Source organism: Lissotriton helveticus, chromosome 2_1 (assembly GCF_964261635.1).
Source record: "Lissotriton helveticus chromosome 2_1, aLisHel1.1, whole genome shotgun sequence".
In the NCBI taxonomy this organism is placed as follows: Eukaryota; Metazoa; Chordata; class Amphibia; order Caudata; family Salamandridae; genus Lissotriton; species Lissotriton helveticus.
The window spans coordinates 1,547,025,768-1,547,044,495 of NC_136059.1; the positions used below are offsets into that span (position 1 = coordinate 1,547,025,768).

Consider the following 18,728-nt stretch of genomic DNA (forward strand, 5'->3'; position numbering starts at 1 on the left):
CGGTCATGGGAACCCCAAATTCACTAGGCGGTCCCAGAATATGTAAATATGAGCTTGTAGAAGTAAAATGTGATTGGTGTGTTGACCTATCCTACTTGGGGACCAATCGAAATTGGGGATTCTGACACTTGCAACATTTGGGGGGTGGTACACTGACCCGAAAACAGTATAACTAGCCTAGGTTTAGCTAGAGAAATTGTCCGACTTGTCCGAATAGCTGACCTGTCACTGACCCAACGCACTCAATAGGTGACTTTATACAGAGGGCTGCGGAGCACTCTGTCCGAAATATCCATAGACTCAGAGGTTTTACTAAACCTTAAGTGCTGGCGAAGCACTTTGCTGGAGAATTCGCTAACCCAATCGGGGTTCTGGCCGATAGCTGCAGAGAGGGTGGAGCACAGGCGTTGCTTCCAAACTGCGGGTGCTGGTCGTTTCCTTGGTGGTCCTGTCCTGATCCTAATCTGGGTTTCCTGTCCTGTCCTGGGGTGTCCATTCTGCACCTGCTGTCCCATTGATGACTGCTTTTCCTTGGGGTATTTTCTGTCCTTGACTGATCCGTGGCCAGGGTTGGTCTTCACACCATTCTAGGTAAATATATAGTGCTGAAACTCTATACTGCACCTTCTATTTTCTGTCTTTTGAAAGATCATACCTTTGCATATGTTGATTTTCCATGCTTTCGCAAACTACTGAATGAAAGCTCATACGTTATTACTATTTTCTAGCATGATCCTATGTTACCCTTCCTTTAAGCACATTTCTCCAGAATTGTTTATGAAATATAGATGTGTTTATAATTTCTTCCTTATTGCTAACTGAATTGATACTCCTAGAATTATAGCGTGTTCCCTTTTTCCCCTTCCTATAGTGGTATAGGATTTCCAAACTTTCACCTAACCTTTGAAGTATTTCCTAGTAGTGAAATTCTAGTTTGTGCCTATGTCTGCTCCACTTATAGTTATTCATTCTTGAGTTCCATACCTGAAAATCTGCTTAGCAGTTTCTTATTCTTAATCTTCCTTTAGACTCATAAATGGTTGCCCTGATTTACTTCTTGTATGGATATGTGCTTTTCGTTATCTTGATTATTGATTGCCTCCTGGTTGTAAACTTGATGATTTCCGAATCTGAACTTTAGATAAAATCTTTAAAACTTCCCAGTAGTCTGTGGTCATTTAATGAAAGTATAAGAGTATATGTTGGTATTTGGTTGTCTGCCTTTCTTTCACAGCTAGCTCCCTGATCCATTGTGGTCATAGGTACCCGTAACGGTGGATTGGTAAGTCGGGTACGCGAGAAATAAATAGGAAAGGAACCAGGGTTGCTGGTAGTAGAGTGTAAGGTCACCTGATTAACGTATATAATAAAATTTGGTTATGGGCCCGATACGTATATGGTGAAATTGTTGGCCGGGTGACCTGCGCGCTCTATCAGTAATTTTCTGGTAGCAGAGCTATGGTTAGGGACTAGTTAAAATTAGGTAGGACTAGTTAAGGTAATTAGATAGGTCGGATGCTGCTATAAAGATTTTGCTGCTAAATTGTGAATATTTTACTCCTGAAATTGATCGATCACGTGAAATGTTTTTTGCTTTGAAAATTATGAAATGTTTTAAATTGTTTTTCTTATTGTTATATTGATTTATGTATTAACCCACTCGTTAGTAATTGTTTAGTGTTTGTCTGGAATCCCCGGGGAATTGAATAGCGGGTGGTGAAGAGAATCCACGCCGTGGTGAGGTCACTGACTCTAGGAAAATTAGTGCAGGTTAGGCAAAACTGGAAGCACTAATTAGGGTTTTCTGAATATATGTTTGAATAAATGATAGCAACGAGCTCGCTGGCAAAACTTCTATTGTGATATAACCTAGAAGGGTCACACCGGAAGGAGTAGCAGGTTCATCGAAGCTTGGGTGACAGCAAAGGGGTTCGCTAGTGAAACTTTAGACTCAGTATATATCCCGAAAAGAAGTGGATGAGTCAAAGAAGTAGCAGGTTCCCTAATGCTTGAGTGAAGGGTAGGCAGAAGAGATCTATCCGTAGTGTGTGAAAAGTAGACAGAAGAAGTTTACTTGCAGTAAAACGTATCTTTCCTTTCTAGACACTCGAGTACAGTGGCGAATGTGTTTATGTTGTTAAATAACTAAAGCACTTGCACTTTAAAAGAGAAATCAAGTTTCCGTTACCTTGTAAAGGAGGGGGTCAGTTGCGGAGCTGCTCTGACGTCACTCTGTGCCGCGCTGGTATTGGTCGAAACAGCGGGTGTGTAGCGGAGCTGGAATTGTAAAGGAGGGGTGAGTGCCGAAGCGTGAGAACCTGTCTCGCGAAAGGCCGCGCACCCATTGGTCGAAATTTTTGAACTCGTGCATTCTATTGGTTGCACGAAAATAAAAGGTGCATTTGGATTGGGAGTGATTTGTAAACAAAGTCGCTCGCAGAAATCGTATGTGGCACTACGTATAGACCGAATACTAGACCTGATCCACGACATTTAGGGTTTGAAAACGATCAGTGGAAAGGGCATAACACTAGCATTATGTACGGGAACAAGAGAAAATTGTCCCTTGTAAATAAAGTGAAGAATTATTTCAAAAAGGACAAACCTATTAAAACTAGAGAAGGTGTTGTTATTCCGCCACCTAATACCCCCGCATCTTTTATGATGTTTGATAAAGGATACCACTCATGTGTATGGTTGGAAAATTGGGCGGAATACACAAAAGATGACGGAATTTTGGCTTTCCCGTTAGAAGGAACATTTAATGGCAGGATTTTATTTAATTTGAGAACCCGAATGAATGATTTACATCCCAGACCTAGATTAATGCAGTACGAAGCATTAGAGGAATGGGAGATCGAGGCTTTTGAGAGAGACAAGCCCCGAATGGATAAAGGATTAACAAAATTTTATCCGAAATTAAAGCAAGAAACTCGAGATAAAAAAATGAAACAGTGGTCACAGAATATGATTGTAGAAGGACTGTTTCCAATGATGCCAATGGGTGGTCCTGCGGGAGAGAAAAAGACAGAAAAGTGCAAACATTGGGTGCCCCCTGGGGAGTCGGATGATGAATTGTTAGATGATATGTTTATAAAAAGTCTGCCTCCTTATAATGAAGGTCCCAGATCGTCTAGTGTAGAGGACACTTCCCAACGACCTCCGTGTCAGGAAGGGAATAGATCTGCAAACCCAAGAGATAGCTGTCAAATACCTTCCTATAGCGAAGGCCTAGGACTCATAGGTACCGGAGACACCTGTCTAAGACCACCATTTAGTGGAGACTCAAGATATTCAGGTGAAAGAAATTATGGTTCAAGACCTCCTTATGAGGGAGGACCGAGAGCCTTAAACACCGGAAGCTGTTTCCCAAAACCTAATTATGGTGAAGGACCAAGTATGACGCATCCCACTGCCCCGAGTTGTGCTCCAACTTTGACTCCACAGGTATTGCATGAGAAATCCCTAGAACGGTTATTGGAGGAAAAGGAGCGAGAGGCTCTAGCTAAACAGAGAACTGAAATAATTCAGAAACTCTCCCAGTTAAATACAAGCCCCGAAGCCTTGACATTCCCAGTAACTATTGGACCTGTGTTTCCTTTGTATGGGGATAGACAAGTGAGTCCACAAGCCCCAATTATTTCCCCGACTATAGTACAGCCCCGAAGAGAGCCCTTAATTGTAGATGATCAGACGAGTGAATGTGAATCTGAAGCTTCTTTAATGGATTTGCCGATTAGAAACTCAGGAAGGAGTTTGCAGAAGAGACATAATCCTTTCAATACGAGAGAGATTCAAATGGAGTCAACTTCAGGTACCAAGAGTGTCACCTTAGTGACTCCTGAAGAGATTGAGAGATGGAGTCGAGAATAAGAGAGACAGACCCCTCAGTCAAAACCTTTAGATATTTACAAATTGAGAATTGAAATGGAAGAACTGACAGCTGGAAATGTGGGGTTAGACAGATTAAATACCTTTTCCGAGGAAGAGCTGCTGTTTATCTGCAAGAGTCTTACCCGTAATACCCGAGTGCTCCATGAAAAATTAACGGACACTGCGGCTAGTATGGGAATAGATATTTCCAAATCAAAGCCATTACAAAAACCCTACAGAGCAGATTTCTCAGACAAAGATCTGGAAAATATGAATGTGTCAGGAAAGAAGGTTCAGATCAAAGAATTGTTTATTTATTTATTTATTTATTAATGGCATTTATAGAGCGCGTACAATTACCCTTGGGCGTCTCGGCGCTAAAAAGTGCATCAATGTCTCACCATGAACAGAAAGTGCGGAAAAAGAATCACTGATTGAATAACCATGTTTTCAGGTTTTTTCTGAACTGGAGAAGTGTGGGGCTTGTTTTTATATGGTTAGGTAGGGTGTTCCAAAGTCTAGGGGCCGCGATTGAAAAACAGCGGTCGCCCCAGGACACTGTTCGACTTCGTTGGACCACTAATTGGTTGAGAGATGTGGATCTAAGAGTTCTGGATGGGTTATAAGGAATCAATTGGTTTTTGAGGAATCGAGGTCCTTGATCCTGTAGAGACCTGTAGACTGTGCACAGAGCTTTAAATTTAACCCTGTTGTGAATGGACAGCCAATGGTAGCTTTTGAGCGTGTCCGAGATAGGTGCAAACTTAGGTTTTTTTGACAGAACGCGAGCGGCCGCATTCTGCACGGTCTGTAGTTTCTTGGTAACTCTGCTCTGAGCATTGAGCAGCAGACCGTTACAGTAGTCTAACGCTGAAAGCACTAGGGAGGTGACTAAGGTTTTTGCTGCTGAGTCTGGTAGATAAGGTGTAATTTTTCTTACCATTCTCAGCTTGAAATGGGCGTTAGCTGCTACCTTGTTTGCGTGGGCCATAAAGTTAAGCTGGTCGTCGAAAGTAACCCCTAGGTTTCTGACTTTGACCGTAGGGCTGGGAGGTGTGCCCAAGGCCGATGGCCACCAAGTTGCCGACCAAGCTGGAGAGAGATTACCAAAGATGACCACCTCCGTTTTATCGGAGTTAAGCTTCAGGCAATTCTTTGCCATCCACTCACCGATAGCCATCATCCCACTTTGGAATCTCTCTGCCACCTTCTGTCCATCGCCCTTTATAGCCAGCACCAACTGAGTGTCGTCAGCGTATGAGGTTAGGCCCATCCCATGTGCTTTGATGACACTAGCAAGGTCCGACACATATATATTAAACAGTGTCGGACTTAGGGATGAGCCTTGAGGTACCCCACACGGTAGCGACAAATCAGCTGACTGGAAAGGGCCCACTGTGACCGCCTGAGTTCTGTTAGTCAGGAAGGAAGCAATTAAATCCCTAGCCGTGAGCGTAATGCCCATCTTCTCGACACGGTCGACCAAAATCTTATGGTCAACCGTGTCGAAAGCAGCTGACAAGTCTAGAAGAACCAGCAAAGCAGTTCCTCCCTGATCGCGGATGACTCTTATGTCATCGGCTGCTTTGATGAGAGCAGTTTCTGTTCCATGATGTTTGCGGAAACCGAACTGCGTGTCATCTAGCAGGTTGTTGTTTTCAATGTAGGCTGAAAGCTGCTGGTTCATAGCCTTTTCTATGACCTTGGCTAAAAAAGGGAGACTTGCTATAGGGCGATAGTGTTTTAGATCCCCTTTATCTAAACCAGGCTTCTTAAGCAGAGGCTTGATCAGAGTGTTTTTTAGTGCATTAGGGTAAGATCCAGATGCCAGAATTATGTTACAGACCATGGTAATAATAGGAATTACTGTATCTGGTACCATGGCAAGTACGGAGGTCGGGCATGGATCCAGGGCTGATCCAGCTTTAATCGTTGTTACTATGCCCTTGATTTGGTCAGTGGTAAGGGGGCTGAAGCAGGTCATAGAGGTTTTAAGAGTAATCATGGGGGTGGAGACACTACTACTAGCCTGGTCTAAGTTAAAGACTTGGTAGATGTCGTTGACTTTTGCAAAAAAGAACTCCGATAGAGCGTCACATAGTTTTTGCGATGGGGGTGGGTTAAGATCCGGGGCATTGCCAGCGAGGGTTTTGGCAATGTGATATAGCTGTTTGCTAGAATTTCTCGCAGTTTCTATGTGGCGTGTGAAAAAATCTTTTTTTGCGGCTATTATCATGGTTTTATAGGTAGCCAAAGCTTTCTTATATTTTTCCTTGTTTTCACTGTTATAAGTTCTTCGCCAGTGTCTTTCCCTATTTCTGGTTAATTGTTTTTGAATTTTTAGTTCTGCCGTGTACCACTGAGCAGTGGGCATATTTCTATTTTTAGATATTGTTTTGGTGGGGGCCAGCTGATTCGTAGCTTCACCCAACCATTTTTGGAATTGGTTGGTTGCGATGGTAGGGTCAGTGGATAATTCTGGAGTAGTAGTATTGAGAAGCAGCGTTAGGTCATAGGGATTAATGTCCTTCCATGCTTTGAACGTGCCCTTTTCCACAGGGGCCGCTTTAGGTCTGTGTGGACTTTTGATGGTTAGTCTGCTAAAAATGACTGAGTGGTCTGTCCAGGTCATAGGAAGGACTGAGGTGACACACAGTCCTTCCACATTTGTAAAAATTGTTGACCGTGTTGCAAAAATGGGGAGATGTAGACAAATGGAAAGCCAGGTGGGCAAAGAAAAAGGAAGAGGTTAGGTCCAAAGAGACGACTTCTGAGTTTGCTTTAAGGGAAGCAGACAAGCCCATGCGAGAGGTACCAGGTGGGAAGTACGTGCACGTTCCATGGTCCAGACAGGATATTGTGTCCTTTACCAATGACTTTCCAAAGTTGCGAGAAAAGCCTGTGGAATGGTACAGGCAAGTGGAAAGGTTTGTAAAGGTGCAAAAATGCCTATGGAAAGACCTGGATGGGTTTTTCGACATAGTGGTTCCTGTGGATTTATGGACCGAATGTAAAATTGCCGTTGATTGGCCTAATAAAGAATACACGAGGGACCCTGCTACAGGAGCTCCCTCTGATGAGGTGATGAGAAAATACGACCAGGTTATGTTACACCTAAAGAAAAAAGTACCTGCAAAGGAAACTGATTGGACCAAAATAGATAGAACCACGCAGGAAAGGGATGAGACTGTGCACTCTTTTTACGAAAGACTGTTACAGGTGTTTAAAATGTACAGTGGAATAGATAATATCGAGATGAAGGATATGACCCACTTCATTTACAGGTTTGTAAACGGTTTAAGACCTGAAATTTGTCAGTGGATCGAAGACAATAAAATCTGTTGGCAGTCTAAGAAAATAGACGAAGTCTTGCGATACGCAAAGTATTGCGAAGACGAGATGGCAGACAAGCGAAAGGCTCTGAAGGAAAAGGTTATGTGGGCTCAAGTAAAACTAGCGGAACAGCAGGAAAAACAATTAGGTAAAATGAATAAAATTTCCCAAAATCAAGGTTCTGGGGGAGGAGGGAAGCCTAGAGCGAAAATGAGTCGAGAGGAAGCCAAAAAGAAATGTCCCTGTCACCAGTGCGGAGAGATAGGGCACTGGAGAGATGAGTGTCCATATGCACAGCATAATAACCCTCAAAACCCTGATTTAAATCCACAGATGCAGAATGAAAGGCCAAGAAAGACCCAGCAACAGGTAAAGGCAAGTCAGTTGCCCCATGCACCTAAACCGAATTATAAGGGAAAAACACCGCAGGGTGATGACATAGAGATCTGGGGAGGAAACGAGGACAGAAATGCAGCAACTTCGCAATTTTTATTGAATGATACTTTTTTTTGTGACGATCAATACTGACGGGGCCTGAGAGGGGAGGACGAGGAGTGCGTACTTGGCGCCTCCTTGCCGGTAGACCTGTCAGGGCCATACATTGAAGGAAAGGTTGAAGGTAATGATGTCACCTTTCTGTTGGACACTGGTGCTATTCGTTCTACTGTGAGAACAGCAGACGTTCCAAACCTACCCCTCTCGGGAGAAGCAATCCAAGTAGTGGGTGTCTCTAATCAATTGATTAGTACCCCAGTCACTGAGCCCATGGAGATTACAATAGGGAACTTCAAAGAAATGCATAGATTTGTAGTTTGTGACACCAGTCCTGTAAACTTATTAGGACGTGATTTGTTGTGTAAAATGAACTGCACCATCTTTTGCACACCAAAAGGCGTCGAAATTCAAACCCCAGACGAAGATGGAATATATAAGTTAATGTTGATCAGACCTGACTCAGAAATTAAACAATTGACTATACAAGACTTACCCGAAGAACTCCAAAAGATAGTGAAACCAGAAGTATGGGACTTTACTGGAAAGGATGTAGGCCTGATGGTAAATTTAGACCAAATCAAAATAGCCATGAAAGAAAATGCAGTCTACCCCAATACCAAGCCATACAAAATGAGTGCAGAAGTTAGAGCAGGAATTGCCATTGAAATAAAAAGATTATTAGAAGCAAACAACATACAAGAAGTGATGAGTAGCCCGTGTAACTCACCCATAATTGGAATCAAGAAACCGCCTCATTTATGAAAAGTGACGCATCCTTGCGCAAGCGCAGGGATGCGTCACGATTCCGTACGACGCGCTGCGTCACAATTTTGCGACGCAGATGCGTCAGATTAATGCAATGGCGCATCGTGGCGCAAGTGATGGCAAAAGTCGGAAAAAAGTGGTGCAGACGCCGCCATCCTGACGCACCGGAAAGTCACGCAACTGCTGGAAAAGTGCCGTAAGTCGCAATCGCGGTACTGACGCAAGTCTAGGTCGTGCTGCGCCACGTACACGTTGCGTCAGAATCCGGAAAATGCCAAAAATACACGCATCCATCTCCTAATTCTCCCGCAAAGCAAAAAATAGCTACCATGGAGCGTGAAGGAGACAGCAGCACTCAAGGGAACCTTCCACATGGCAGCCAGGATGCCCAGCCACATGGCAGTCAGGATGCCCAGCCTGAAACACAGAAGGAAGAAACACATGGAAAGAGGAAAAGGAAAATAAATTTCAGTGCTGAGGAGAACGAAATACTAATCAATGAGGTGACAGACCACCAGCACCAGCTTTTTGCAAGTTCCAAGTTGCCATTATCAAAAAAAGAGGCCATTTGGCAGTCCATATTGACAAAGGTCAACTGTGTGGCCCAATCAAAGAGGACAGTCATTGACCTTAAGAAACGCTGGAATGACATAAAGCGCAGGACAAAAGAAAAAATGGCAAAAAACCGCAAAGAAGCAGCGGGGACAGGAGGAGGCAGCCCATCACAACAGGAACAGCTGGATGACCTTGAGGAGCGGGTTGCGGCGGTCATCCCAGACGAGTTGGTGGTAGGAATTGCAGGACAGGACAGTGCACAGCATGAGGAACTGCAAGACACACAGGGTAAGTCCCTACAAGGGGAAATGTGCAAAGAAGGTAATGTTGTGCAGTGCATTAACTAAGGTGGCTGGCTCAATTACTGACGTGTTGTGGAAAGAGAAGTCATGCAATGTCATGAACTGTGAAGTGTCATCAAAATGTATAGTACCAGGGACATGCAGATGTCACATTTGGTAAACACCTACCCCTGTCAAAGTAATAACATATTTCTAAAGTGAAGTCCTAGCCCACTGCTACACCTGACAAGTGCCACACGCAGGTGCAAATATACAACTACCCTCATGAAATACCAATCACACAACATCCTGCAACAGACCGAGTTTAACACTTGTATAACCTGGACTGCCACCACTGTGCTGGCAGGATGTAACTCTGATCATGTAGTGGTGGCACAATGTGCCACACCCACAATAATAGGCCACAGACAGCCATGTTACATAGTACAACATATCATGTCATTGCATCATTCCCACATTAAAGTGTGAGAAAGCGCAATTCCAGGGCTGTTGCTGGGGTGTACCCCGAAACATCCATGTCCAATTGACAATGTCCAATAGCAAAGTCAAACTGTAACTATTACGCTGCGCCACAAAGATATGCATCCTCAGGGTCTGTGTAAGGCATGCACAACCTAATTAAATACTAACTGTTCCCTCTCTGATATACCCAACATATAGCTGTTGCATTCCAAGTGGACACATAGAAAGAAGAAAAATCCTTTGATGACTGCATCATGCAGGAATGTGTCCCTTCCATGCACACAAACAATGATCCCCTGCACCGCTGGACCCCCTGCAACATGGTGCAAGTTTGCCTGGGTTGGTTGTGCACCTATGTCGCTGTGAAGGACAGGTGAGACCAATAAAGAGCCCCTACTGATAGTCACCCCATGCAGGCCCAAAATCTGTCATCGTACTACTTTGTGCATGATGGTTTCAGCCTCATCATCTGCATATGTAAGGGAAAGTACTCAGGAATGTTACTCAGCATGTGAAGCCCTGTGCCACATTACACAAGCATCATGCATAACGTATGCATGGTGGGTCTGCACATCCAAACAAAAATATCAGTAGTGGTGCTGTGCAATCCATCCAAAGTTTGGAAATAAATTAGCATCTGGCAATTGTGTCAGTACCTCACACCTGCATCATGGTAGGTATAGGGGTGAGGCAGTGCCACCGGGAGAGGCTTGCAGCAAGGTTTGCTGTACTTGAATGATGCTCCTCACATGAATGCATGACTTAAGCACTGACCATCTACGTCTGGATGAATGACGTATATAACATGAATAACAACATGTAGTGACACACAGTGAATACAGCACATCTATGTTGTCACGACCATGGGAAAAACATAAGTGTACCAATGGTGTTCTTGCAGTGAAAGAACATCCAACATCAATAGTTTGCAGGAATGCGCACCATCTCACCAAAGGCCTCCATTCATGGTCTGTACCTATGCATGCACTGCAGCACACCAATATTGCAAGTGGCGCAGTCCAGCTGCTAAACATCCAGCAAATATGCACCATAGTTAATTATACAAATTGATCATCAGCGAGTTAGCAGCACTGTTTGTGTATCTTAAGTGCCAAGAATGTTTAATCACATTAGCAAGCTGTAGCATACAGATGAGAGCAAATGCTAAGGAGTGATAGCAACTTGTATGTCAATGGCATTGCATGTCCCAACAAAACTATGGCAATGACATGCAAAGTATGCGTTACGTATCCAAATAATGCTAACAAGTTAACTAACTGCACCTTGCAAGATTAGCAAGGCTGTCACAGACATGAAAGAAACAAGCAAACTCACGCAAATGCACAATAGCTCCCGGAATGTAAAGCCACAACATACATGTCCCTAAGGAAGGTGACAATTTGTGGCACAACATATATGCATGGGACTGCTACTGGACAGCGCTGCAAACAAGGTTACAGGGTTGCCCTGTGACAAAGATACACTCAACAAATGTGCAACAACAACAATATTGTGTGCATTCCTATGGCACAACCATGAAAATTGTAGCTGCAAGAAGACAGTGAGGCAACAATTCTCACCATGTCCCCCCTTGCAATAGCATGGATGTACAGTACCCACTGGACATTGCTCCATGATTCAAGTAATCACTGATCCATTACAAATCATAATGTCAGTGTATGCACAACCATGCCGCAACTCCAGCAATACATAGTGGCAGACGATGCCAATGGCACTGCCCACATACATGGTTGCCATGAGGCAGGGGGAAAGTAGGGATGCAAGTACATTCATGAGGGGTGCAGAAATGATGGTGTCATTAGAGATCATAACAGTGCTATTTGTGTGCTGTAGTGTCACAAGTATTTAAGCATTGGTGGACTGTCTTTGCACAAGGAGTGGATGAGATGTCATGCAGTGTCCTTGCTCCAGCTGCAAGAGGGTGCAAGGATGGCGGTGGTGATTGCTGGTCAAGTCACATATGTCATGCATTCAATGATGGTAGTGCCAGTAGAGTATGAAGTCAGACCTGAATCTGAAGTACCTGCAGCCGTAGTACAGGTACTTAACCGTGTCCTGTTCAGTGGTATCTTGAGGTCCCTTGACGCTTGTGTCTGATGTCAGTGAAGTTACCCTGGAGGTGTTGTTGGTCAGGTAACTTAACCAGCTGAGGTGGAACTGGAGGTCATCGAGAGGGATGCTGTCTGTGGATGTCACACACTGGGGTGCAATGAGGTCAACAATGGTGTTGGAGAATGGGGCACATGGCCTGGGTGTCCTGCACATGAGTGTGCTGCAGAGTATGGCCATGGGCCTGGTCACGATAATGTAGTTGTCGCAGTACATGGTCAACCATGGCACATCAGAGTGCCTGCTCATTCTGAGTGTACCAGTATATGGGTTTACAATGCCTCTTCCATGATTGTCGTGCTGCCACATGCAGGTGACACAGAAGTTGTCAGTGACAGTGATAGTGATGTCTGGAGCAGAGTTACGTCCTGGCAGGTGAGGTGGCGTACAGGGTTGATGGTGAGGAGGTTGCTGACATTGTATTGTTGCAGTGTCCAAGAGGAATAAACCTTGGTTCACAGTGTGGACCTGAGCCAGTCATATGCAAACAGCGTACATTATGGTTGCCGTAGTGTTTTGTGATGATCATTACAATGTATGCTGCACAATGTCAACAATGCAATGCATGTGTACCAAAATATCATCTCAAAATACCTCATTGTGACCACAATTATGTTGTGATGTAAGTACTTCATGTGGTAATGTGAATCAGTATTATAAAAAAATGTTGTGACAAATCAGAAAAATATCTACAATGTTGTGCATTTATGTGTCAAATAATAACATTTGATTGTGTCATGTGATGAAATATGGCAGAACTATTATTTGTATAGATGTACATCATGAGAAATAGGGGGTGAAATGTTGAGAATATTAAGAAATGCTGTGTATACTTGTTTTGCCAATGAAAAATGGTGTGTGCATTACTCACTAATCTGACTCCATTGTGTGTGTCGTGGTTGTTCATAAAGGATTGTCATGCTTCAGGTCTGGGTGTGTGGTGACAAGGATAGTTTGTCATGTACTCACTGAACTTTGAACAGTGTAATTAAAGTCTCCGCTGTGCAACACCTAATCTACAGTTGCAACATGGCTAGTATTAAAAATACATTAAATGGAATGTGATGACATGGCATGTTTTGGTAATATGTATGTGCCTTTTGGCACTAGAGTGGTACACCTGCTCTGCATGGGGGCACAGTGGCAAACATTGGCTATTGGGGGGGGGGGGGGGACAGCTGTCAGTTACCAAATGCAGGAAATAACAATGAATGTCTTATGGATGCAGGGATGTGTGTGTGAGTGGGTGCTGCAAAACATATAGTGCCCGATTCACAGAATGAACTTAAGACTCTATCCTAAACTTACTACTATTTTGGTATTCACAGAAAGCACTTACTAATTTTGGCATTCACAGAATGAACTTACTACTTTTGGTATTCACAGAACCTAGGATTTTGTCTTAAGTTTCTCGTAAGACAGACTTAAGACAGACTTAAGACCAAATCCTAACTTCTGTGAATACCAAACGTAGTAAATTCATTCGGTGAATGCCAAAAGTAGTAAGTGCATTCTGTGAATACCAAAATAGTCGTAAGTTTAGGATTGAGTCTTAAGTTCATTCTGTGAATCCGGCACATATTGAGGGAAGTCTGACCTCAAAGCTGTGTCCCATTTCTCTGGAGCCTATGCAACCCTGCCTTTGTGTCACGTAAAAGGAATTAGGCAGCCAGGCTCACTACTCGGAGTCAATCACAACGCTGTGAAGTGCTGGTGTGACTGGTAATAGGAAATGGGATAAGTCATGCAGCCACATGCTGGAGTGTTGGCCATGTTTGCCATGGAGGCTGAAAAGCAGCCTGCATACCAAACATGGAAGTGGGTATTACTGCTTTGGTCATCATGGGTGGCACCTGAGTCATCTTGCCAATATGCACATGACCCACCTCATCTTAGATGTGCCCAAACCACCCTCCCATGCCATGATGACACATAGCATGATCACATCAGTCACTCATCCCTTGTGTCTTCATAAGAAGTCAGTTCAGTGCTCTCATCTGAGCCCACACTCCACATATGGTCTATTAACTACCACTAAGGCCCCCACCCCTGTCTCCATGTGTTCCGTCATCACTGAATATTGTACCTCACACTTACCCTACTCAATGTCAGCCGCTGTGCAAGCGCACAGCAGACGCATGTACATGGTGTGCTGAAGGCACGCCTAAGGCAAGTCTGAATGCGCACATCTGTGTCCCAAACGCAATCATTTCCAGCAACAACTGATCTACAGTCACTCACTGATGCAGCTCAGACAGCCTCCATACACTCACACATGGAAAACATTGGAGAATGACAACAGGCCTTTGCAAACATGACCCGCAGACATTTCACATGCCTACACTGCTGACAAAGCTCAACCACCACCCTGGTCTCAAATACAGCCAACGCCAGCGTTTCTGCAAGTGAAAGTCACACCTGGATACACAACTGCGCATACCAGACCTCCACCCTCTGCAAGCCTAACAAACAGCACTACAGGGACACGGCATGGTAGAGCACTGGGGCCTTATTTATGAAGCCCTTGCGCCGCCGGTGCGTCACTTTTTCCCATTTTGAAAGTGGAGCACCGGCGGTGCAAGGCCTTCATAAATAAGGCCCCTGATCTCTAAGAAGCAAGAGGCACCAGCAGATACCTTGGTAAGAACTGTATAAACACCAAGACACCTGAAATGTAAAACACATACATGGACGCAATGAGGGAGTACCACAAAAAAATAGTCTAAGATAATGGAAAGTCCTGCAAACTCGTCAAGGTCCTGCATGAATAAAACAACCTATGCAGCAAAGCTACACACATCACCCTGGCACTACAGCCCTGTGATAAGTGTCCAACAAAGTTCACCATAAAGTAACAAATTACACTACAACAACTTTGCGGTACACATGAGATGCCACAGGCAGCACCACGCAAACCTCTTCCAACACAACAGCCATACTACCATCCCCACCGGGACACCAGTCACAGCTCAATGCACCCCCTCGAACATGAGATACAGCCACCTGTGGGATCACTACAGCCCTGTCCTCATCACATCAACAACAGAACCAAGATCACCCTATTCACAGCCACAGGTGACATCCGTACCCTCCGGAACCAAGAGCCGTGAGTGTGCTCCGACACAGACTAACACCACACAGATTTGCAACACTAAATGAAGCAGGATTCCAAGGAACAACGCTTAACTGGGTCACTCATCCCAGCAAAAGGTCCAAGGATCAGACTGACAACCTTCGTCTTTAAATTCACGTAATTCCAATGCTGAATGCAAGAGGGACCATCTATGTGTCTGACCCTTGTCAACATCAATAGGGCTGCATCAGCGCCATTTGAAACCAAACACAACCTCAACATTGTATCCATTGCTGATGACAGACAGCTCATACTCTCTCACACCTAAGACTACACCAACCAAAGACTTGAAATACATTGAGGAAAGCATTACGTCGCAGTCTGCATGAACCACAGCTGCATGAAAACAAAATCAGAGACTACAGAAGTCCGTGTCCTTGGAACAACTCCTTCAGCATGTAAAAACACCTGTTGGATCTCCATCTCTGATGGGAAGGGGCTGCCGCTACACCTCAAAGAGACAGGTCTTGATGAGTCTTCTGAATGCGAGTAGGTCCTGGGTCTGCCGTAGGTGGGCCGGGAGGGTGTGCAAGGTCTTGGCGGCGAGGTAGGACAAGGATCTGCTGCTGGAGGTTGGTCATAGGATGCGGTGGACAGTGGTGAGGGGGAGGCTGGTGGAGTGGACATGGCGTGTGGGGGTGTAGAAGCTGAGTCTGCTGTACAGGTAGGCTGGCCGGCCTATTGGAGTGCATTGTGTGTCTGGGTTTGGAGCTTGAAGCTGATCCACTTGCTGATGGTGAACCAGTGAAGGTCTCACATTTGGGGGATGATGTTGCTTCGGGGGGGGGGACGTTGACAATCAATGAGCCGTATGTGTATTGGATGCGTTGAAGTCGTTGTAGGTGTTTGGCTGGGAATCCTGCGTACAGTGCGTTGCGGTAGTCCAGTCTGCTGCTGGTCAGGGCCTGTGTCACCGTTATTTTTCTCTGGGGTGGGGATCCACTTGTAGATCCTGCATAGCATGCGGAGGCTGTTGTAGCAGGAGGAGGAGATGGTGTTCACCTGCTCAGACATGGAGAGGGAGGAGTACTGGATGTATTGTAAGTTGCGTGCATGGTCAGTGGGTGTTGTTGCTGTTCCCAGTGTGGTTGCCCACCAGGAGTCGTCCCAGGCTCAGGGTGTGGGTCCGAGGATGAGGACCTGTGTCATGTCCAAGTACAGTTTCAGACTGCTGCTCCTCATCCAGTTGGTGAGGGACTTCATTCCCTCGTGGAGGTTTGTTCAGGGTGTGTGTGGGTCCCTGGTGATGGAGAGGATGAGCTGGGTGTTGTTGGTGTAGGAGATGATGTAGACGTTGTGATGGCGGCCCACTTGTGCGAGGGGGACATGTACATGTTGAACAGTGTTGGGCTGAGGGATGACCCCTTGGGTACGCCGCAGATTATGTTGATGGCGTCCGATTTGATGGATGGGATTCAGACACTCTGGACGCTCTGGGTTCTGCCGGAGAGTAAGGACGTGGTCCAGTGTAGGGCCGTCAATTGGAATCATGATTCTCGGAGGTGTGTCTTCAGAGTGTGATGGCATACCATGTCAAAGGCGGTTCACCGGTCCAGGAGGAAGAGGGCTGCTGTCTTGGTGCTGGCTAGTTGGCGCATGATGTTGTCTGTGCCGGACATGTGGACTGTCTTGCTGCTGTATGTACGTATGAATCCGGACTGGGACGGCTCAAAAATGTTGGGGTCTACCAGCTTGCCGCCCAATTGCATGTTGATGATTACCCAGATGACCTTCGTTGGGAACGTGAGCAGGGAGATGTGCCGTGAGTCCTCGAGGGCCTTGGGGTGTGCCTTGTGCCTCTTGAGGAGGGCTTTGCTTGTGGCGTGCTTCCATATTTCATGGATTGTTGCTGCATTGAAGAAGATGTAGATGAACTTGTGTAGTTGTGGTATGATCGCTTCCTCTGCTTCGTACAATAAGTGGTGTGGTGATGGTACTGCTGGTGATCCAGAGTGTATGGAGTTAATGACCTTGTGTGTTGCGTCCTTGTTGACGTAGTACCAGGAGGTGCTGCGGTTGGCGCTGGTGGTCCTCGCCGGGGAGGTGGAAACTGGCATAGTTGGTGTGGATGTGGTGTTGAAGCTGTCGTCGATGTCACCAAACGTGTGCTGTGAGAAGATGGACAGTGAGTCACACACTTCTTGTGAGGGTGGGATGTTGTTAACGTTTGCGCATGGTTTTGTCTGTTCAATAACAATGCTGAAGACCTCATTGCTGTCGAGTGCATTGGTATCCAGCCAGGCTCGGAAGGAGGAGCTCTTTGACAATCTGTTGAGGTGGTGATGTATACACGTGGCGTCCTTGTGGACTGTGTGGTTGTGCGGTGTGTGTCCGTGGAGCCATGTTCACTCCATCTTCCGGCATGCGCGTTGGTAGGTCTGGAGGTAGTCGGTGAACCGGGTGTCTCTGTTGCAGGCATGGCTGTTGGAGGGTAACGTGAGTGGGGCAAAGGTGTTGGTGCAGTCCTACATACACTGTCAGAGTTTTTGGGCACTGGCGACTGGGTTGGTGGGGTTGTAGTTTGGGCTCAGGCTGAGGGGTGTGACCAGCTGGTCTACGTTTACTTTTACCCAGCATTGGTGAGGCAGCAGTTGTCTGCGGTGGTGTGTGGTTGATTAATTGAAGGTCAAATTGATGCAGCGGTGTTCGGTCGAGTGCAGTTCAGTGGTGTGGTTAGAGGTGACATGTGTGCCTGTTGAGAAGACGGGGTCCAGCTTGTGGCTGGCGGCGTGGGTTCGGTCCCGAGTTGTCTGCGGCGGGGTCTGGTGAGGTTGTTGATCAGTATGGTGGAGTTGTCGTCGTTGATGTCCTTGAGGTGTAAGGTCGGGTCCCACAGGATGATGTAGTGCGTGGAGGCGAGTGCGTGGGTGCTGGCGAGGTCATCGATGGAGCTGCAGAACTGAGCACAGTGCTGTAGACGAGGGTCCTCTGAGGGTGGTGTTGGGTGTCGGTGTGGATGTTTAAGTGCAGGTGGTTGGCGGTGTTGATGGTGTTGTCTGCATGGGTGCCGACCTTGAGGGTGGACTTGTGGTCGATGCTGATTCATCCACCAAATCAGTCAGCGTAATCCCTGCGGTTGCACTTGTAGCTGTCTGGGATGTCTATGGTGATGTTGGTCGCAGAGGAGTAGTTCCACCAGGTCACGTTTAATAATCACACATCTGGGGCGGAGGTGTCAAGCAGATCCCAGAGCCACATGGGCTGTTTTCGTGTGGAGTGGGTAATGTGGATAATGCATTGGAGGTGGCTGGGTCCACTCCATGGGGGTTTGGTGGCTCAGTTGCATGTGAAGCTGCATGTGCGGCAGGAGAAGGGTCCCGTGTGTATGTTATTGTGGTGGCCTGGAAGCAAGTGTTGTATTGGCCGGCATTGAGTGCATGGAGGGTACAGGCATAGTACTGGAGTCTGGTGTAGTGGCGTTAGTGGCCACAAGGGGCCATGGCGCTGGGCATGGTCCAGGCGCAGATGGCTGCAGACTGGCTTGCTTAAGGTGTGCCTCTGGTGTGCAAGTTGCACAGTCGAGCAAAGTATGGCACATATGGGGATGTGGGAGGGAGGAGCAGCTGGTAGGCGGGAGCAGCAAGTGTGCATGGGGTGGTGGAACAGTGGCACTGAAACCAAAATGGTGTGCAAACAGGGTGAAAAATAGTTGCACAGAGACCACTAACGGGACACTAATA

General features: G+C 46.0%; 1 protein-coding gene across 1 annotated transcript in view; it reads right to left on the reverse strand.

The window, feature by feature from the left end:
* LOC144820283 (uncharacterized) overlaps nucleotides 1–6,247 on the reverse strand; it is a 46,679-nt gene extending 40,432 nt beyond the window's left edge. The window contains exon 1 of the mRNA XM_078677869.1: nucleotides 5,375–6,247. Within this exon, the coding sequence (XP_078533995.1) occupies nucleotides 5,375–6,247 (873 nt within the window). The remainder of the gene's footprint in view (nucleotides 1–5,374) is intronic.
* Nucleotides 6,248–18,728: the final 12,481 nt, after the last annotated feature.